At 38.9% G+C, this 22,458-nt stretch overlaps 2 protein-coding genes and 1 non-coding gene across 3 annotated transcripts; 2 read left to right on the forward strand and 1 right to left on the reverse strand.

Annotated features, from left to right (window-relative positions):
• Positions 1-1,791: 1,791 nt before the first annotated feature.
• LOC145768892 (U3 small nucleolar RNA-associated protein 14 homolog A-like) lies at positions 1,792-3,960 on the forward strand. Its single transcript, XM_082580498.1, has one exon. It carries the CDS (start codon positions 1,792-1,794, stop codon positions 3,958-3,960), a length of 2,169 nt encoding a protein of 722 aa, XP_082436624.1.
• LOC145768822 (2',5'-phosphodiesterase 12-like) lies at positions 3,679-19,039 on the forward strand. Its single transcript, XM_082580422.1, has 14 exons — positions 3,679-3,774; positions 7,443-7,623; positions 8,113-8,251; positions 8,889-9,059; positions 9,888-10,075; positions 10,824-11,001; positions 11,513-11,715; positions 12,251-12,390; positions 14,122-14,281; positions 14,833-14,965; positions 15,525-15,626; positions 16,544-16,721; positions 17,177-17,334; positions 18,084-19,039. The coding sequence occupies exons 2-14, from the start codon at positions 7,451-7,453 to the stop codon at positions 18,216-18,218; spliced, it is 2,058 nt and encodes a 685-aa protein (XP_082436548.1). The 5' UTR covers positions 3,679-3,774; positions 7,443-7,450; the 3' UTR covers positions 18,219-19,039.
• Positions 19,040-22,094: 3,055 nt separating this feature from the next.
• Positions 22,095-22,201, reverse strand: LOC145769765 (U6 spliceosomal RNA). Its single transcript, XR_014289081.1, has one exon. It is a non-coding gene; the product is annotated as a U6 spliceosomal RNA (small nuclear RNA).
• Between the last annotated feature and the right edge of the window lie 257 nt (positions 22,202-22,458).

Consider the following 22,458-nt stretch of genomic DNA (forward strand, 5'->3'; position numbering starts at 1 on the left):
ACGCAGACGTTGTAGCGTTCATGATAGCAAAGCTGGACAATCAGTTTAAATTATGGCACGATCGTAACACCTAAAAATTTTATGAATTTAGATTTTTTTTTTACTCATGTTAATTGTTAAAGAAAAAAACTCACTAGCCTTTTTTTTCTCTTTGTTCTCAATTTATAAAAATTTTATTAAAGGTGTTGTGACCGTGCCATATTTTGAACTGATTGTCCTGCTTTGGTATCATGCACGCTAGTCTATAACGTCCGCGTTTTGTCGCTTCTACCTTACTCTGCTATGTTTGTCATATATTGTTTTTTTGTTGTGATGGTTAGAACTAAAAACAAACTAAACTGAACGGCCACAAAATGCGTAGCCTAACGATTGAATCACTTCGGGTTCGAATTTAGTTTAAAAAAAGAAACACCTCTTGGTGGTATCAAACTCATATCCTTGGGAGTACGAGCCAGACAAAGATCGGACGCGCCACAGATTCACTTGGCAAAAGCGGTTGAATTTAGAAGTTATATATGCACTTTTTTTTTCATTTGTTCTTTCGAGAAAGAAGAAAAAATGCGCACCAGCGCGCATGCGCAGTAAAAGCGACGTAAAGATTTAAAAAAAGGCATGGAACGGCTGTATTTACGGCGCCGTAAATGTAGCCATTTCCTTTTTTATTTCTTTGTTTGTGTCCGACATAAATCCAAGTCGTGTTACATACTTCCTAAAAAGTGTTTCTGTACTCGTACTGGTTTAATTTTCGTGGTTGCATGTGAAATATTCTTGGACCGCAAAAATATTCAACTTGTCAATATGGACCTTTGCTAACATTAGTTGAGTAGCAAATCAGTAGGCTATCGAGTACTGTACCGATGTTGTCGCAATGGCTGCAGAATATAACATGATTATTATGTTAAAATTGAATTTCATGAATAAGCACTCTACTGCCCACCTCTGTACACTGGCGCCGGGTTACGGGGTGGCCACACCACCCCGTAACCGCTGTGGCTGGTGGCAGCCACCTCGTTTAGGTTACATTACTTACTGCAAATAAATGTAATTTGAACGGACGTTTAAATCTTTTTTGATCATTGGTTTTTGCTTCAAGTCAACGTAAAGCAAGAGGTGAACCAATACAGTATTGCGAAGAAAATGATTGTTTTTGTCACAAGCATGATACTCGCGTAACATCAAGCAAGCTACGTGAAGATTATGCAACACCTGGCTACGAGTTTTTTGCTTGTTGTTGTTGCGATCGTTTTATTTGTTACTTGTCATAAGTCATTGTTACAATGTTACATTTGTTAGGTTTACAATGGGATTTATTAATCAATAAAATACGATCTTTTCATTGCCTCCCTCAAAAATCTTTTTTGAAAATTTTAAACTACTCATAATATCGCTATAAATTATGCCAGCTATAAAATACTTGGAAATAAAATTATCTCGATGATTGATAGCTCCACCCCCTAAATGAATATCTATTTTCAAATTTTGTTAAAAAAATGCAATTTTCGAAACTTTTTGAGTTTTATTTAAAAAGTGCACTTTCTATTTCATCCGCTTCTACTTATTACATCTGCTTGAAAGATTGACTGATTTTTTTGTTTTCACTTGTTAAAATGCTTCAGGTTGAATATTTGTTTCAATCTTGATGTAAACCAGCATTTTAGATCTGTGTGAAAACCACTTCAAATTATTGCCATTTAAAGTTAAGGAGTTATGTTGTTTGTGTACGGTATCATTTATGATTATTTTTTTTTTTTATGTTTTGCAGTTATTTAAGGATATTGAATAAAGGAAATAATGGATATTAAAAATGCATCTGAAAATGGAAACTCCCACAAGTTCACTATGAGTGATGATGATTCAGAATTTGAAGAGGTTGATATAGGAAAGCATGCCAAGTTTTTAGAAAGTATTGGAGTTGATTTGAAAGAGGATGAAGCTGAGAAAGATGCGGTACCAAGAACTGAGCCAAGTAAAGATGTTTCTTTATTTACTTTATCACAAATCGGTGAAGGTGATTACCAGAAAAAGATTTTTCTTCATCAGTTGATGAACAATATGAAAGATTCAAGTAAAGCTAATGTTTTAAGAAAACAAGTCAATAAATTGCAGAAATCATCAAATTTGCTCAACGCTCCGCTGTCAAAACCTGTTGCTGAAAGACTTGAAAGGAAGGTTGAATATGAAAAATCATCCACTATTGTTGGAAAATGGGATCCCATTGTGCAAAAGCATCGTAAAGCCGAGCATATGTCTTTTCCTCTCAAGCAGGAACACCTGCGTATAAAAACTGTAGATCAGTCTTTCAATGTTGGAAGCAAGATGACTCCATTAGAAGAAGAAATTTCAGCTTTACTCTCAGGTAACAAGTGCAATGAAAGACCTGATCATGAATTATCAGTGATGGAAGAAGAAGCTCTTGCTGCTATGAGTTTAGAAGAAGCCCAAGCAAGGTTGGTGGAGCTGAGGAAACACAGAGCATTGTTGTCGTATCAACAAGCAAAGAATAAGCGGCAACATAAAATTAAAAGTAAAAGTTATCATCGTATATTACGGAAGAAAAAAATGAAAGAGGAAGGCAAGAAAGAAGCAGATGAGGGTGATTATAATCGTGCGGATCGGCTTCGTGCAGAAGAGAGAGCATCTCTTCGACATCGCATGGGAAGCAAATGGGCCAAAAGCCGTAGTCTTATGGCAAAACATGATGAAAGCACGAAATTTGAACTGCAAGAACAACAAAGAAAGCATGAGGAATTGGTTGAAAAACACATAGAAAGTGATGATGAAGAAAAGTGTTCAAATGATGAAGAAGGGGAAAGAAAAATGAATGAATGTCTCACTAATGATGGGCTTACAACAGAACTTGTCAAAGGTAATCCCTGGCTCTCTCAAACACAGCTAGTCGACAGAAAGACGACTGATGCTTCCAGCAACAAAAAAGCTGCAAATGAGAACTTGACAGATAATACAAGTGACAATAAAAATCTTAAAACTTGGCTAAATGATCAAAGCTATTCACCTGAGCAAAATGAAACTACTGTTATTCCTGTTGCAACAGAAGCAATAGAAAAATTTAAAAGCGCTTTTTCACAAGTGAAAAACCTGAAAGTGAAGAAAGGAAATAATCACAAAGTGAAACAAGATCTGGAAAACTTGAAAGATGAAGATGAGGATGGTCTTCATGAAGTGAATGCTGATCAAGTTAATGTTGATGAACAAATTAACTACATTGACAGAAGCTCTAAAGTTTCATCTATCGATAATAACCACACACCAGATGAAATTTCTGCTGTAAAAGTTAAAGCAGGTTTTGTGTTCAAAGATACATCGGAAACAGTTTCGCAAGATCTACCAAAGTTTGTCGATAACAATGATGGTGAAGAGTTTCATGAAATGACAATTGAACAAGCTTTTGCTGATGATGACGTTTTGGCTGAATTTCAAACAGAAAAAGATGAAATTGTTGATGATTTTAATAAAATAGAAGAAGTAGATTTAAAACTTCCTGGCTGGGGAAATTGGGGAGGTAGTGGAGTGGTTGCTCGAAAAAAGAAAAAGACGTTTTCTAGAAAGCCACTGCCATCTCCAAAGCCACGAAGAGATCAAGACTTAGGGCATGTAATTTTAAATGAAAATCGAGATGTCCACATAGCCAAACACCAAGTAAATCAAGTGCCCTTTCCTTTCGTCAATAAAGCTCAATTTGAAAGATCGGTTGCAAGACCTATTGGTGGCACTTGGAACACACCAGAAACTGTGTCAACATTAGTTAAGCCAAAGGTATCTACTGTTATGGGCGCCATCATTTCTCCAATTGATGAAGATGATGTTGTTGGCACTGTCAAACCAAACCTTAAACGAAAAGCTAGTAAAGCTGCCCAAAAAAAGCGTGGGTTAAAAATTGTTCAGTCAAGAATACAAGACAGAAAATCAAAATTGGACAAGTTGTTGTTGTCAGTGTCATAGAACTTTTGTCATTATTGAATGAATACAACAAATCAAAATTTGATCTATAACCTGGAGGCAATGCTTTTTGTATTGGTAGTTGGAGAAATTCTTGTTTAGACACAGTGGCATCATAACACAAAATGTTCTTGGCAAAATATAGTGTATTATTGGGATACAAACCAGGGCTGGGGAGCCGGAGCCTGGAGCGTTGGAGCCAAGCATTTTCTCTGGAGCCAGAGGCGGAGCTGGAGCCTTTTTAAACATTTCTTGTGGAGCTGGAGTTGGAGCTACAAAATATTTATCAGCTCCAGCTTCAGTATTGAATACAGATGAAATCGGTTAATAGTATACTGCTTAAACGTATCAATCGTTTATTTGAATCAAAACCTGAAATCCCAAATCAAATCCAATCTGATGTACAGTGCCGGCAAAAAAATCTTTACATTCAGTCGGCAAAAAAAAAACTTTACATGTAAAATCTGCACAAGTTCTTTGCTTACTGTTCCGGTGTTCCCGCCAAAAGCATTGCGTCACAAAAACGCTTATAGTTACATCATTACCTACTCTCTGGCAACACTTCGCCGTAAAGCCATTGCTCTGCGTGCAGAGAGGCAATGTATCACCAAAATCTTTGCAATGAGTGAATATTTCACCTTTTTAATTGATAAATTGCCTCTCTTGAGACCCCAATATCTCTGGCTACAGCAATCAAAGAATCTCTCTTTAACAAAGTCAAGGCACGAGGTTTTTCTTCCATTTGCTTCTTCTTTCAACCCATTTTAGTTTTTGAAATTTTTTTGCAAGACCTCGAAACTTTAAGAAAATGAAAAATTTTGTGCGATTTCACCTCCCTTACTATTCACGAAGCTGGAAAGCAACACTACGCACGCAGAGCAATGGCTTTACGGCGAAGTGTTGCCAGAGAGTAGGTAATGATGTAACTATAAGCGTTTTTGTGACGCAATGCTTTTGGCGGAAACAGTAAGCTATGAACTTGTGCAGATTTTACATGTAAAGTTTTTTTTTGCCGACTGAATGTAAAGATTTTTTTTGCCGGCACTGTAAAGTAAAAACATCGGTTAAGCGCATACCGCTTAAAAGAATAAGTCGTATAAAGTATGGAGACGGAGCCGCTGTTTAAAAGTTTATAGCTCTGGAGCTAGTGGATGAATGCTTGATAGCTCCGGAGCTGGAGCCGGAGCCTATGCTTTTTTGCAGTGGCTCCCCACTCCCCAGTTTGTATTACAAACTTGTATTTGTTCTTCAATTGTTAATATTTATGATGTAGCATACCTCACTGATTTTTATGTCATAGGTATGCTCTAAAACCTTTTCTTGTGTCTGTAGCTATCTGTGGTGTTCTGTATTCTGCAAAAGTTGTGTGACCTAACTTTGTAAGCATTTTTGACTGAAGTTGTTTAAGTTGTTATGTTCACAGTCTTGCAGATTTTAATATCTAAATAAATGATTAAATAACCCAAGTGCCTTTGTCAGTCCTACCAGTGCAGCACTACAATTAACATTAATTATCTGTGAATTTATGAATTTTATAGAAAGAGGATTTACAACAGGGTGCTTGAAGGTCGATGCACTGATTGTGCTGTACATGTTCACAGTACACACATGTAGCTCTTTACAGTATATGACAAAATTGATGTTGCATTACTGGCATAATACTACATGATATGTGTGTATGTAAGACAAAGTATATTTTGGCACTAATTGACATGTATTATATTCTTTGTCGCATGCAAGACTTAGCCATTAATTTTTTATGTAAAAATTAAGTATCTTTATGCAGGAAAGATGCAAATGCTTCATACTGTGTAAAAGTTTAACATGTGTTCAGTTCATTGGTGAAACATCTGCTGTACGTACGGTAACTTGTTGATTTTGAAGGATAACTACAATGTTTGCAGTTGTTGCTACCGTAGTGCTACAATTGTTGCTTCAACTGCAGTAGGGGTGTTCAATTTCGATTTTCGATTCGATTCGATTTCGATTATGGTGATATTCGAAATTCGTTATTCGTGTCGGACATATTCGAAATTATAGCCGCCCTTTCGGCTGAACGCGGTTGAAAGTAACGCAAGTGGCGCGAAATCTGTCTTGTCGCATTTTGCAAGCGAAAAAAGACTTCGACGCATGCGCATCGTCGATCACGTGACTATCACACGCTCTCGCGGGTCCAACGGCCAGTCCTGCACCAGGGATGCCAGGTTGGCATTTTTATTGCCAAATTTCACAAATTTCTCAAGAATAAAGATAGCTAGGTTGTGCAATAGCAGAAAGTGTAGGCTGAGCTTTGTCGCAGTTTTATCCATTTTTTACCGAATCCATAGGCGCCTAAGCCGTGGGGGCAGAGCCGTAGCCAGACCGCAGAGCAAGGGGTAGCCAGACCGCAGAGCAAGAGGGACAACTTTTTTAGGGGGGGCCGAACAAATTTAAATATGCAAAATCATTATAATTGTAGCTTTTGCCCGAGAAGATTGAGATTATGCCAAGGGGGGAGAAATTTTTTTCAGGGGGGGCGAGGCCCCCTGAAAAAAGGTGCCCCCTGCTCTGCGGTCTGGCTACCCCGGCTGGCTACGGGCCTGCGCATATTTCTGTGTGTGGGCAACTTTTTATGCTGTATTGATACATAAAACAATAGATGAACTAGCGATCGGCAACAGGAAAACATTTTTTGTATGCAAACCGCAACAGCTTCGCGATAAATAATCACTAGAACGAGTTGCGATGCTACAATTCAACACCAGACAACAAAATCTGTCATTTTTACATTGATTTAATGTCTGCAGACGTTGAATCAATGTAAAAATGACTAATTTTGCTTCCTGGGACATAGCAAAAATCTACCATTTTGCGTCGATTCAATGTCATCAGATGTCGAATGCACCCAAAAACAACATAATTTGCTTACGTAGACGGAGCGTGCGTTTAGCTTGATGCGCTTGCAAACATACTCAATGTCGCTTTCGAGTCGAAACCTCTGCATTCTGCAGTGAAATGTTGCGGCAGTGAATCGCTCGCTGTGAAAATGAACTTGAAGTGTTTGGGATCCCAGCAACCTCGGCTCCAGCGGAGCGATCGTTTTCAAAAGCTGGCCTGATCGTCACGAAGCTGAGATCCCGACTGACGGGTGACCATGTCGATCAGCTTGTGTTCATAAACACCAACATGGGCCTGGAGCTGTAGACGTTATTTTGTGTTATTTTTTCGCAAATTTTCATGGCTTTTTTTCGCGTTTTCTAGCGAATTTTCATGTCGTTTCTTTCAATAAAATCACATTTTGCAGTTTGGTGAATAGTTGTGATATTCGAAATCGAAATTCGAAAATCGAAAATAAATTGAATTTCGAATTTCGAATATTCAAATAATCGAAATTGAACACCCCTAAACTGCAGAAAATATGGTTTTACCATAGTTATGGTGTTTCCCATGCCAAACTCGATCTTTTTGCATATCTAAACATTTTAGTGATTTACTGTTACTTGCAGATTCTCATATGAAATTGATTAGAACTGTATGTGCTGTTAGGAAGTTACTTTTGCATTGGTGTTTTATCAGGAATAAGAACTTTTGTACTTTGGATACCTTCTTCATACTGCCATTGTCATGTTCAAAGCTATACACCCAAACATCAACTACAGTTTCTCAGTGTAAAAGGCGACTTGCCAGGTTAGTGTTTTCAAAATTAATACTTTTCTAGGGTTACTCTCATGGCTTGTCTGAGATGTTGTAATTTACAACATTTCATGTCTGTGACACTTTCCACTTAAGCTCCTCACGCTTTCGGGTTTCTGAATGGCTGGATTGCCTTTGTATTATTTTGAAATTGGTGTTGTGTGCTGTGACAAGAGAGAACACTGTAGTAGAATTTATAGAAACCAGCATAATCAACATTGATATCTCTAAGTTTATAAAAACTGTTGTTCAGTTCTATAATTGCTTGCAATAAGAAACTGCTTAGTCTAGTGGTAATGAAGTTTTCTTTCTAATTTCACTACTTTTACCGGATTTCCCCGGCTCAGTTAGTGGTAGGCCTAGGCCTACTGGTACATAAAGCTATTTATGCCAAGCATCAATTTTTAGTGGTTTTGCTTGCTGTGGTGTTCCTCCATTAATATATTATTGTTTAGATGTAAAAGTGCTTTCTTGATATTGCAGGTTTCATACCACCAAGAATTATTTACAGTTTTCACGATTGTTTGCTAAAAGAATGGAAATGTTGCCTGTCAAAGTTACATTGTCAACTGACAGAAGTGTTGTCAATATCAGCCTACAAATAAACAAAGAACGCAAGATTGTGAGTGTTGGTCATTTTATTGAGCGTTAGCCAATCATTATCCGTTGTTCATATCGATTAATTTCATTCCACATGTTTCTGTCAGAGCTATGAAGTCGGACAAAAACTTACGACTCACCGATTCGGTGAGTCCAATTCGGTGAGTCTGATTCGGTGAGTTCCTAACCTTTAACCCTTAACCCTAAAACGGCAATGATAATTAGGCTACGGTACCCGATAATTTAAAAAAAAATTGAAAAAATCCCCCGTTAAGGGATCGGATTCACCGAATCAGACTCACCGAATCGGACTCACCGAAACGGGCCATTCCGTATTATCACACTAATGTGGAGTGTTCAAGACAACCAGCTTATATTGTAAAACTGCTTTAAAGCCAAAATAATATGAGCGTCAAGCGATATGGCGCTACATCAGCAGCTATTGTAGATGTTTTCTGGAAATCCCGAGATTTTAATAAAATTAATCCCGGAAACGGGATCAGAAAAATGGGTTAAAATCCCAGGATCGGGATTTCCGGGGTCCCAACCCTACTCAGAGGCTATATTCACAGTATACGGTAAATATAGCCTCTTCCTTAATTTTACTTCAAAGATTTAATGATTTTTTGTAAATATTTATCATCAGCACTTGTGTTTAGTTCAATAGACCCATTGAGGAGTGTTTGCAAAAGACTATAACCCGTATGATAGCAACGATTGAACACCAGACAAAGAAAAGAAATAAGAAGGTTGCGAAGATGCAAGGAGTTAAATCAGTTCATGATATTGCTCCAATTACAATTGTTCTGCTGAATAAACATGGGGATGAGGTTTGTTGATCTAAATTAACACTTTTCTGTATATTTGTATTGGTCTTGGTCTCATGCAAAGCGGATATTTTCTTCTTTTGTGATGTTAATTTTTTAAACAGGTCTAAAAAAACAATTAGTAGTCTGCTCAAAGCTATAGTCTTACACATTACATACCGTACGCACATCCTTTAGTAATTTAAAGTAACCAAAACCTGGATGAACCAAAGCTCATAAAGCTTGACCTCATTGCCTAATTTATTTTTGTTTAGTATTTTCATCTGCTGGAAATTTTCAATGTTTCAATTTTAAATCACACATTACCAGAAATAATTGAGGCAAGTCGCCAAAGATGGTTATGCGTGAGAGTGAACCTTGTAGTGTAAAGACATAATGTACTGTTTAGTGTTATGCCTTAAGACGCCGCGTAATTACCGGCACTATGTGTGTGGCTGCTGTGGGGCGACGCAAGGACTGCTGTATGAGTGGTAACTAAGGTTTTTGTGATTCATTCGAGAATAACACAACAAACCTAGCTCTAATTGCTCGGCTACACAGTGAAAATGCCGATCTGACTAATTGACTTCGTCTCAACGTCGTGAATTACACCTAAGATCTTTCCAACTTATGGTCTTGTTGAAATCGCGGAAGAAACTTAAGGCAACTTGTGATATTTCAAGTTAGAAATTAGAATCCTGAACAATTCAGTTTTTGTGATTCTCCAATGACATCGTGAACTATGGCGTTTTTTTTAACAATTACAACTACACGTTTATAAGTTCTACAGGTCATCGACAAGGAACGTTGCTTGGTGGTTAGGGCTTGATTTGTTGCTGTCTCAACTCGCAGATTGACGCTGAAAAGACGGGAGTTGACGTTTGGGAACGTGCAAGCATTTTAAAAATTGACAATCAAGATTACAATGTTTTGTATAATCCTCCATCAGTCACTGTGATGAACTTGTCAACAAAACCCATTGCCGGAATGACGATCTTTCCTGTCTTAAAATTCACTCACAGCTCGGCAGAATACTCGAAGTAAGGCTGCTGTTTAAGGTTGCTAAAAAGACCCGAAAAATGGACCTTTACATTAATAAGTTTTTGGTTATTGAGAAAACCAACTATGATATATATATATAAGTTTGTCGCATGTTTATGCATATTTATATATAAGTTGTAATATTTAATATCTTTTCAGAATTATCGATTCTTTACTGTTTGCATGTTTTTTTCAGACCTTCTGATGATCCGTTAGGTGAAACAATTTGTAAAGGCTTCAGATAGTAATAACTATATTTGATATATAAGTTTGTTGTGTTTTTAGGTTGATTTTTGCACAAATCAGTTTTTGTCTAGTATTTTAACCGTCGATTTAGTTAATTATGATATGACTTTTGTGCTTTTTTAGTCCGTCGCGTTTTTGTTTTTGCTGTTATGCTACGGATTTATTGAATCGCAAGGCATGAGAACTGTTTGCTCCATTAACTCATTCAAGATATCAACATGACAAAGCATCCTATCTTCAACTTAATGTAAAACCTTTTTTAGTATTTAATCTTCTGAAATATGCAAAATAGTTCTGCTTTATGTGTTGCGTCATGTTATTCCTTAAGCGCCCAACCTTCCTCAGAGTTGGATGTTCCACCAAAGTCGTTTAGTCCTATCAAAGCTCTCAATCAAACGGTAGTTAGAGAAATGTGGTCATCTATTGGTATCTAACACTGAACTTCAGAACGATGACTGTAATGTACAACACTTTATTTAAACTCCGCGTGGTTATTTTCAGGTTCAAGTGGTATCGAAGCACAGAGCCACTTAACGACGAGAAGATGGACTGTGAGGGCGGGGACGGGCCTATATCGGGCAAATCAAACTCCTTCGCCAACGCTGTAAGTTGCCTCGCCGAGTCACATGACAATGCAATGGGTGGGGATAATGGATGGAAGGAAGTTGGTACAGACAAAGTGGGTGTCTCTTGCTTGATTTGTGGCGCAAGGTTTATTTGTTTTATGCAAAAGTGAATATCACAATTTGTATGCTCAAAAGTTTTATGAGTACTGAAAATATACTGAGCTATGTCTTAAATGAGACATCGTAGTACTTGTTGAAACGTGCACGCTGCACTTGTAAGCTGGCTCCTAGCTCTTTTCTTCACTTCTTGCAAAGTTTTCATCACTTCTCCAGCAGGCATAAGCTTGGACTTTCTATCAGAAAATAAATCTTTTCTGGCGATTTTCAGAGCAAATCAACGACTTTTTAATTCTTGGAAACTCAGCATTCTTTCCATACTCGAGCTAAAACTACCTTTTACAGCAATAGTAACTTTTTTATGTCCTCGCCTGCAAAAGAGTAGACATAAATTTGAATTGAATTTCATCATCAAACGTGGGAACGATGTCGCGATTAGCTCAACCTTTCAACTAGATATTCTAATGGCACTACCACTACCCACATATGTTATCTTTTATTTTTTAGACTTACAGGTCATCATTTGATGACGTTGGTTATACGTTTAAGCTAGAAGTGACGCCAGGCAATGAGAAGTATCCCGTGTCCACTCCTGTTGGCGGTATTGTGTCCGTTTCGGCGCAGAGCGGTGCCGTGCGGGAAGGACCAAAATCGTTTCTATGTGATGCAAGGCAGGCACTTACACAAGCTCACTGTACGCAAGAAAATGGGTATGAGGCTGTAGAACTGTTAAATGTTAAAAATAGTAGATGCAGTGCATTTTGCATAATAAATGTGTCCTGTGCAGAAAGACAATGCAGAAATGCGTCACGCCATTACGCTAATTAATGGGAAACTGTGCCACATATTGTAACATTTAAAGCATGATCTGCATTTAATGAAGTCCACATAAACAATTGGGCAGTAAAGCACTTATCTGTAGCTAGCACATTCACGAAGTCCAAATGATCTGAGGCTGAGCACAGTTTAAATAGAAAATGTCAAGCAACACCAAAAATCAAACTCTGTCTAGCAACTTCCTTCAATCCTAGCAATCAAGCTATATGCCAATGTTGCCCAAGTTTATACTTGAGGTAGGCCTACCAGGTATTATATATTGGAAAGAGTAGATCCCTTGAAAACGCCGCTAAAGACGTCACAGTCAAGCTCACACGGCTTATCTTTTGCTTTTTCTACATAACAGCTATGTTATTTGGGTAGATTGACTGAGAATGTGTTTTAATTTGGAAACTTGTTGTTTTTCAGGTTTCGCCTTGTTTGCTACAACATTCTTGCCGATTGTTACGCAACTACGGAGTTAGCTCTCAACTCTTTGTATCCCTACTGTCCGAAACATGCACTTGACGCTGAATATAGAATGCAATTGCTCCAGAAAGAAATTCTTGGTAAAAGCTGCAGAAAACGTGTCACTTCTGGCTTGAGGTTTTATGAGTTGTCTGCAATTTATCTTGATTGCAATAGCTGTCTCGATTCGGCGATGTCGTGCCGTTGTCAGTATTTTATAACAGATATTCGTATTTCGTTACGGAGATTTAACAGAATAGGTGAAATGTAGATAAGATCATAGGCGCCGACTCCGGGGGGGCGGAGGGGCGGCGCCCCCCCGTGAATTTAGCTCGGGGTGGCTGCCCCCCGCAAATTATTAAAAAAATCCTAAATCAAATGTTTCTAAGTTCAGATTTGCGTTAGTTTGACTTTCATTGCGGATCGATCTCATTTAAAAGATCTACTTGTTAACAAGAGCGCTGCTCCTAAGATAACAAAAGAAACAGAAGTACGGTAGCTGATAAACGCCAGCATGGTGACGTTGAAGCAAACAATGATTGAAAAACGTTTTTCTTGATTTCTTCCGCTTTTTTTTTTCTTGGGAGTGTCAATAACGAGGTGCGGTTTGCTCAGTTTAGTATCTACTCGTATTAAGAGCCAAAGTTCAAAGTGATCAGCATATAATTCGAAGTAGCCTACAGGCCTCGAAATTCGTTTTTGTTGACGGCGGACAAACGTGTCCGGTCTGAGCAGCTATCTCAGCGGACAAATTAAGTCTCACGGCGGACACATCAGTTTTAGCCGTCGATCGTTCCACCGAACGAGGTCGTGTTGCTTATTGCGTCACAATGCTCTGGGCAGGAGTCGGAAAATTTCTACACCAACGCTATTTTCTGCTGTGCAAAGTTTTACAGGCTTTTTTCTTTAAGTTTATTTTTGCGTGTCATGTGAGCGAAAGTGAATTTTCTTTGGGTCTTTTCTTTCTTACTGTAATACCAAAACTTAACAAGTTTTGTTGCATCTTGCGGTTATAGCCTACTCGTATAATCTAATTTAGTAACCAACCTTGCCGTATCATTATTACTCGGAGATCAAAGCCAGACATTGTGACGTAAAACGTGAACTAAATTGCGCGTGATTAGTGTAGAAGTACCTGAACTCCTATCGATTCTTAGCGAAGAATTCACCTTTGTTACGCTGATTCAATGTCATCAATCGTTGAAGCAACGTAAGAATCGAAAGTTTACCTCCTTGAATGGAAGCTAAGGGATACAGGATTCACATTTTCTAGATGCGCGCTAGAATGCGCTGGAAAATATATTATCGCAACAACTGTTCGAATGTTCGTGCTATGCAATGACGATTTGTATCGCTAGTTCTTGTGCTATTTCTCGGCGGACAAATATGACCGATCTAGATGTTACTTCCCGCGGACATCACATGCTGTGACGGCGGACATGTCCGCCGTGAATTTCGAGGCCTGAGCCTACATTATAAAGCTTGGCGATATACAATGGCAGATAGACGCAAACAAACATCAATGCTGACAAACAAACATCAGCATTTTGAATGTAAGCAATCAGTCGGCTAGAAAGTTTGCCCCCCCCGGCAATTTTCAAAACCCGGCGCCTATGGATAAGATCCTCTCGTTTCCAACTTCGTTTTTCCTGTACTCTGTATATCGAATTCCTTAGACGCGCTATCTCATTCAAATTCGTTGGTTTATCGACTCGCAGAAAATCTTCATTGCATCATCCTGCTCATCATTTGCATACTACGATGTAAAAATCCTTTACCAACCTACGCAGTGATTTCTTCTCATGACAAGTTGTTACCAATTGATTTTCTAGGTTACCACGGTGACATCATATGCCTGCAAGAGGTGGATAAGGTTGCTTACGAGAATGTCCTGTCATGCGGGATGTCCATCTATAACTACGCCTCCGCTTTCGCGAACAAACTCCACACAAAGGAAGGGGAGGCCTTGTTTTATAACAGATCAAAATTCAAGTAAGTTTTCTCACATTGCAAGATGCTTATAGTGCGCAGAAAACAAGACATGTGACAACCGAGGACAACGAGATTTTGGGAATTCTCTTATTGTATTTGCATCGTTGTAAAACTAATTTCATGTTTGTGGTGATTGCGCCCATACAAATCTTCAGTCACCTTTTTTTTCAAGTACATAATCCAGTAATGTTTTACCAGCAATCGTCTAGCATAGTTTCCATTTTGTTTCTTCACAAGTCCATATTGCTGGTATTTTACTCCTCCAGCTGTTAATTCTCTGCGTATACTTTTTGTGCACAAATTAACCACTTCATTTTACAAAAAGAATACAATATCATAACAAGATTGATGTTAATCTGCAAACTGCACAAATGTCAGCTGTGTCGTTCTAGTTGTAAACAATTTCTTGCTTTTTATGCAAATCGCATGATTGTATCTTGAGAAAGATGTCGTTTAGGATTGTCGAAAGCAGTCTCTTGTCATAAACCAAACACCTTTTGACAACTTCTTATTCCGTAAAAATAACTAATCGTAAACTTATTTCTGTATAGGTTGATTTCGGTTGAAAATAAAATTCTGAACCAGTATTTGGACGGCGAAGGTGCTACTTCATCCATTGGAAAATTAGTATCCCACAATGCTGCTTTAAAGTCTCGCTTGATGAGCCTTGGAACTTGCGTATTGGTGAGTCATCAACCCCTGCGTGCTTCAGTCTGCGTAGGTACCTTATGCTTTGTCATGAAAGCGATGCTAAGATCATTGAGCGATTGTTCCGTTAGAATCAGATCGGCATTCAGCGGCACCAAGTGAATGAAATAATTTATAGGCAACAACGCTTCAGTTGCAATTTTAGTGAACTTCGTGTGTGGTTCAAAGCCCCTGCAGGTGGAAAACCGCCATGGCTAAGGTTCAAAAAAAGTTAATTTATCTAAAGGAAATATTTCCCCAATTGACTAAATTGTGATAAAAGTCTGCAAATTAGTTAGTTTTTATATTTGCTAACGTTGAATTAATGTAAAAATGAGCTGTTTTGTTGAGTCGAAGATATTGGTTGTCTTTTCGACCATTTGCCACCACCCAGACAGAAAACCAACTGTTGTGACCACCCAGACAGAAAACCAACCATTGATTCATCGTGTGCAGACTTGAATCAATGCAGAAAACGGTTGATTTGCTGTCTGGGCCGTCGACAATCATGCTATATTGCTTAACAACTAACCTTCTTTATGCTTTCTTTCCACAGCTGGCCGTTTTACAATCCGTTGAAGATCCTTCCCGATACATTGTGGTGGCCAACACTCATTTATACTTTCATCCGCGCGCTAACAACATGAGACTCGCCCAGGTGAGTTGAAACTATTGCTACAAGCAACTCTGCATTCTGGTGGAAGTTTTACTCTGCCCTTTAGTTGAACAGATACAGTTGACTTTGTAAGTAACTGGCCACCTTTCTACCGTATTTGTCGTAACACTTGGCAATTCCTTTTCGATGGAAAAAACGCTAAAGCTTATATTCGATATGTCGTGAATTGAAATGTATTCGTCATAGCACATGACTATGGACTGTGTTCCGAAAGCTAGTGCAATTCGCTATTAGCACAGCGAACTCGCAGCATCAGGCTAAAACAGGTCGTTAATATCTACATTGTGAAGTAAACATCGATCGTGCTGCTAAAAGCGAAACTCAATCTATTGCATTCGATGAAAAGTTGTGAACAATTGACTTCAAACAATCTTTAGGATCACACAAGCTTTCAGTATAAGCTCTCTTTCATATGTCTATATAGTCATATGTACACTGCTGGACTGCGCTTTTCCATGACGCTCAGTTGTTGCGCATATTACCACCGCTACATGGCGTTAGAGGTCCATTTTTTGTATTTAACTTCACTTCATCCTGCAGATGCATGATGAATCTTTGTTGTTCTCTTCGGGTTTTGAACAAAGCCACTCCACATGCTTTTTAACCTTGTGTGGAAGCCAACTGTAATTAGACTGATTTCGTTTCGTTACTATCAATGCATGAATAGTTGAATACCCTGGTTACAGTAGATACAAAGAAAACCAGGGGTGATAAAATTTCTTTCACCGTGTGTGACCGACTTTATTCTTTAGCCGCAAAAAGCATTCGTGCTTGAGTCACAGCTTTACCTTCTTTATCAGTAATAATGTTTGAAGGCAAAGCATGTAGTTTTGCCTCTTTACTAAGTATTGAGTTCTACGTTGAACTCAAAGTTAAATGTTACTTTTTTTATGTCCTAGGTCGCAATTATACTGAGTCTTCTTGAAGAGAAAATGACGTCTTTGAAATCGTCTCTGGACGAAAGCTCCACCGTGTCCTACATTGTGTGTGGTGACTTGAACAGCAATCCTCGAACCGGTTTAGTTGATTTCATGTTGTCTGGAAACCTCCCGCCCACTCACGCCGATTGGTATTCAGGTCAGTTTGAAAGTTGTAGTTTTGTCTCAAAAACGTTCAAAATCTGTTTTATCAGGTGAATGAAACAGGTACGCGTGACTTTTGACTTTGTTGGTTGTCTGAAAGCAGTAGCAACACATTTCTCGAGATGTGATTTACTGTGAAGCATAAAATAAAGTCCCTTTCAAGACTCGTTCCTTTACTATTTAAAGACAATTTGAGGTTATTACGAGCGTTTTATTCTCTAAAGAGTGGAAATATAGTATTTGTACGTTCCGTTTTTTTTTTTTTACTTGTGATAACATAACGTCGTAGCAAGATCTCAAAAACACTATTTGATGAATTGACTGCTGGGTAAAGTTACTACCAAAAACTGGACACTGTTAAATTTTGTTCAAATGATCTGTTTCTTCAGGATAATTCCACCATTTTGCGAATGAAGCATTTTATGTTGACAAAGCATTTTTTTTTGACAGGTGGTAAAGTTGAATACCATGGCTCACAGATCACTCTTTCCCACGATTACCACTTTGTCAGTGCTTGTGGTTTTCCTACGTACAGTAATTACGTCGCTGGTTTCTGTGAGCTTTTAGACTACGTCTTCATCAACCCTGACCACTTGCAAGTCAATCAGGTTAAGTTTCCAGTGAAATCTTTTTTGCTCATTTACCGAGAATAGACGTTAAGTTTATGGAAGTGCATGTCCGTCCGAGACTCCGAGCAGAGTGTGTTTACAATTATTATATGACAAAATGTGAACGATAGCCTGTTGGAATTTGAGGGTTCAGTTTTGACCTTTTTTGCATGCTTAGATTTTCCAATGAAATGAGCTTTTCGCACAGAGTTTAAAATTGCATGTTCGATAGAGTGTGGTTTCTGGTACGTTTTGCCTGTCACAGATACCCGTTGCTCTCAGCGTTTTACAACAAGACATTTTTCGTGCTATCGAATTTATCATTAAACCTTCACTCATTCTACTTTTGCTACACTGATTTGATAAAATTTAGTCATGTTGCTGCCGCCTTGCAGCGAGCCCACACGACAGTCCGAGCACTCTATCCTCGAATATAGACCAGTGCCCAGCAGCGTTCTTGCACTGACTGTGAACATAATTTTTCAACACTAAGCAACGTGTCTGAAGACCAAAACGGCAACTAAAGTCTAAAAGCGTGGAGAATGCTAACTTTTTTAACGATTCAAATCACTGTTTCCTGCAGCACAGACTGCACAGTTTGGGTTGACTCGCATACCAGTTGGTCTGAGACACTGTGCTAAGCAATTTTTAGTTGTTTAATTGCACCAACAGCATGTATTTTCTGCTTGCTCACTGCAGCAATCATCCCATAATCCCATTGATTTTTAAAGACAATTTTTTCTTACCAGGTATTGAAGCCCCCTTCTCATGAGTTGGTACAGAAACACACGGCCCTGCCAAGCATCATTGCTCCTTCCGATCACATAGCACAGGTCGTCGACTTATCATGGAAAAAAGATGGCGTCATTTGTTCGCCAACCTGAATCTTTTCAATTAGGAAATTAGTAGTTTTGTCGTGTCTAAGCTTTGAAATGAAGATCGTGTTGCTATGGTCGGTTCGATACCAACCCAACGAAAGAACTTTCACATTTTCAAATGTGTTATTCACCAGTATGAGACCAAGGTCTATAAATTAAGTCTAAAAGAGATGGGTTGAATCATGTTTACCGACACAATTCATGTCCATCCAAGGGAAGTCAGTGAAAACAGTGTCACCGTTTCCTTAACTTGCAATTTTAGTAAAATTCTCAATCTTTTTAGGGAGATACCGGTAACAAGAATCGGCATTGCCGAAAGATTGTCTGTGCATCCAACAACGTTGTGTCAACCAGAGTTGCCAGGGATCTGGTAGAAATTCCAATTAGTCTGACATTCGGACGTTTTAGAACAAATAACAAAAAAAAATGTTTTATTTTTGATCCAGTACTTCACTGATTATCACTGAGGTTAGAAGAAACTAAACATTGGCACAAACAAATGTCCGATTGATTTTCTAGCCGGCGGATACAGTAGGCTATATGCAATTAGGCTTTATTTTATCGTTTTCTGTCCGAATATTAGCTCACGTGGCAACTCTAGTGTCAACGTACAATGGGGTCTTTATTTATTTTTTTGGCAGGGTGTTGTGAATGCAATGATATTTATAGTTCGTGTTTGATGAACTGCTTTTTTATTTAGAATCATTGAGAGTCAAAGCTTACTGTCAAAAACTATTGACAATCACCTTGCTTGCACGTCTTTTGCCTAAATTGGTTTAATTTTAATTTCTACCAATAAAATAAAAAAATAAACATTGCGCTGGTCACTTGCGGTGTGGTGCTAGATGATGAAATGCATTGGCGTAGTTTCAATTTGTGCCAGGACGGCAAAGCAGTTGAAAAGGGAGGTGCGCCTCGGGAGGTTATCAGAGTCCTTGTGTTGGCGACAAAACAGAGATGTAAAAAACACAAACTAAAGGTCTGAAATAGCATTTAGCTTATTCGACAGGACATTGTTGAAAATTCGGTTTATGACGAAAAGTGTTCAAAGCAATAAACGTGGTTCTAAACACTGTGGAATATGTCAAGTATTCGTCCGCCCGATAGCTCAGTTGGTTGGCTGGTGGCTTCGTGAACGAAGAAGCTTCAAGATCAAGCGGCGCTGGTTCGACTGTCGGGGTGTGCGTTTGAGCAACCCATTCTAAGTATTGCTCTCCATTCAGCGGCATCTGATTGATGGAATAATTTCCTGGCAACAACACTTCAAGAGCAATCGGAAACTTCTTTCTGCCAATCTTGGTAACCGGTTTTGCGTCAAGAACCTCTACAAGTATGCCAAACTACTAAGAATAACCTACCAAGTCTTTTAGGCCTCTGCTATGTTTGTCACATGTTGTTTTTTCGTTGTGATGGTCAGAAATAAAAACAAACTGAACTGTGGTAGTGTAGTAGTCCAGTTTTAAACCGGTGATGTCCCCGCTACCGAGGGTGGCTGGACTCACCTCCAAATGCCGCAATCGCCTTCACACCCTGCTTCCACATCGATCTGTCTAACGCTTCCTCTCTTGTCAAGCCGACCTTGCCGCTTTTTCGTCAACTTGCCTTTTCCACGTTTTCTTGGGTCTCCTTTGTTTTCTACGACTCGCAACTCCAGCGCTTTTCTCAAAACATCATCTTCATCCCTTCTCAAAACATGCCTATACCACCTCACTCCATTCGCTCTGAGGCTGACAATTTATTGAAGAGCCGCGGACCGCATGATTTTGCTTGGCGGGTCAAATCCGGGCCGTAGGCTAGGTTGCCGAGCTTTGCACCAGGAGCAAAGTAAAGGTGACAATAAGATTCCTGTAAAATCTTAGATAGTGATCAGCAAGCCTATTTTTGAAGTTGCACCGCCGTTTGATCTAATTCTAAGCCTACATTGCTCCTCATCCCATATGCCGGGAGATAATTACGGTAGGCTATAATGTAAATATATGTCTTGAACCAGTGGTCACCCAGTAGCGTAGCCAAGAATTTTGAAAGGGGGGGGGTTTTGATCACCCAACGGCGGGGGTCTGGGGTGCCTCCCCCAGAAAATTTTGAAAAATTACTTTGAATTTGGTGTATTCTGAGAGCATTTTCAACAAAAATGTGGGTATGAATATTCCTGTAAATGGTGCTGTCCAGTAGCATAGCAAAAGGATAAGATCATGTTTTCTTCGGCATTTTTCGGAAAAAAAGCTAAGTCTCTGTGTTTTCTTGTTGCTAATTCCTGGCTGAGATGTTTGAATGTTTGGTAGCCTATTGGCAAAACTCGCTCTTTTAATGCAATTTTGTTTAAAATCAGGCAATTTTTTTTTTAGACTGAAAGCATCATTCTCAATATCGTGACGTCACACGCGTGCCAAAGGGGGGTTTGTAACCCCCAAACCCCCCCTCCCCCCCTTGGCTACGCCACTGGGTCACACAATAGCCTTCCTTGTTTAACAACAATGCGTGTTTTTATACAGCGCTGCATCAATCGCAGATATGGGTTGCTCTTCAGCGCTTTACACAGTCGTCAGTGCATACATCCGAGTAAGGATCGCAAGCCAGTCAAAGCAGCTGCCTGATGTGTTTTCAGAAGCGGTTTATAAATTTGTTGTTTTTGCACATGAAATTTTTCTCAATCTGCGTTGCTCAAGCGCACACCACTGGAGTTACAATATTGTTGCTACATTTTGCTGTTTCCTCTTTCGCATTCTCTGGTGTTGATCCATCGAGGCACACCTTTTCACCTCTAATGCCCAGCAATTAGGCTATTTTAAAAAACAATTTACTAATATTCCGTAAACCAAAAAAAGCTTTTCTAATTAATTGGAAAATTAATAGGAATATCATTTATATATGCATATATCTTCAAAGATTTGTTGTAGCCTATCCACGAATTTCCCCAACTGCGCCATTACGCATTAAGGATTTCTCCGTAAACTGCAAAATCCTTGCTCTCAATCACGATCTTCGTCTGCATGTTTAAAGTTGTTGGAGTTTTCGGCTGAAACTAATTTTTTGTAAAGTAGACGCAATTAAGTAGCTAGAAGGGATTACCACAAAAAAATATATATTCACAATTAAAGAGTGGGTGAAGAAAAATATTTTGTGCTTTTGAAAATAAAATTGTGGTTAGGGAAATCACTATACCCGGAAGAGAGCCTGGTACTTTACCATTTGACGGCTGAAGTGACTCTTAACCTCTGATGGCAATTCCTTTAGATCTGATTATATTGAGATGTTGATGATGTTTGAAGTTGTGGGGAATCTTTTAAATCCAGGACCCTAAATATTCCGGGCCGCGTCCAAAAGTACCACCTAGACCAGGGGTCACCAACTGGCGGCCCGCCACACTGTATCGCTGCGGCCCGCGGAAGGTAGCCTATCAGTGCACAAGTATAATACTTTTAAAATACTTTTCTTGAGGAGTTAAAGAGCACGAAGGCAAAAATACTTTCCGGGAAGCATATTTTCGCTTTGCATACGATTCCACCGACCGACCAATCAGATTATAGTTCTAGGTGGGGGTTGCTTAAAGTTATTCCAAAGCGATGTCCAGCCACACTGTCCCAGTGGTTGATTAAAGCGTCTGTTTTCAAATTTTGAAATTGTCTGTGAGCATAGGGTGCTTATTTTAAGTTTGCAAATGTCATGTAGGCTAAACACTAGTGTGCGTTTCACCGTCATTGCGTTTCACGAGCAGTGTTCTCTTTATGCAAGTTTTTGTTGGCAAAATAGGCCGGTGTGCCAACTCAATTTATAATAAACTGGCAAAATATTATGTATAAATTTAAAGACTTTTTCTGATTGTAGGCTATTATGAAAAGATTTAGCTTAGGACTGCAAAATGTTTTTTTTTTTTTTATTTAAAGAAATATGGAACGCATCACGATTTTGCGTGTCATCCTTGCGCAGGGACCATGTTAATCTTCTCTGTATCGTTCTAATTTTGGTGGATGTACTGCCGAAGCAAGTACTGAAAAATGTTGTTAATCAACAAATTCTTGCCACGCTGATAAGCACCGCAAGTGACAGTTGTCTATAATAAAAGAAAGACGGTTTTATAGACTCTCACAAAAAGGAAGAAAAACCAACTCATTGCTTTTTTAGAGGGAAGAATGTTCATGAAATACGATTTTTCGGTGATTTCCACAAGCGTTTGTTTCATGGTGCCTGGTGTCTTTTTCCCTGTTATTGGAGCCTAATTTTCGCTGATATGTTTGCCGGTCACTAT

This window comes from Aplidium turbinatum, chromosome 4, assembly GCF_918807975.1.
Source record: "Aplidium turbinatum chromosome 4, kaAplTurb1.1, whole genome shotgun sequence".
In the NCBI taxonomy this organism is placed as follows: Eukaryota; Metazoa; Chordata; class Ascidiacea; order Aplousobranchia; family Polyclinidae; genus Aplidium; species Aplidium turbinatum.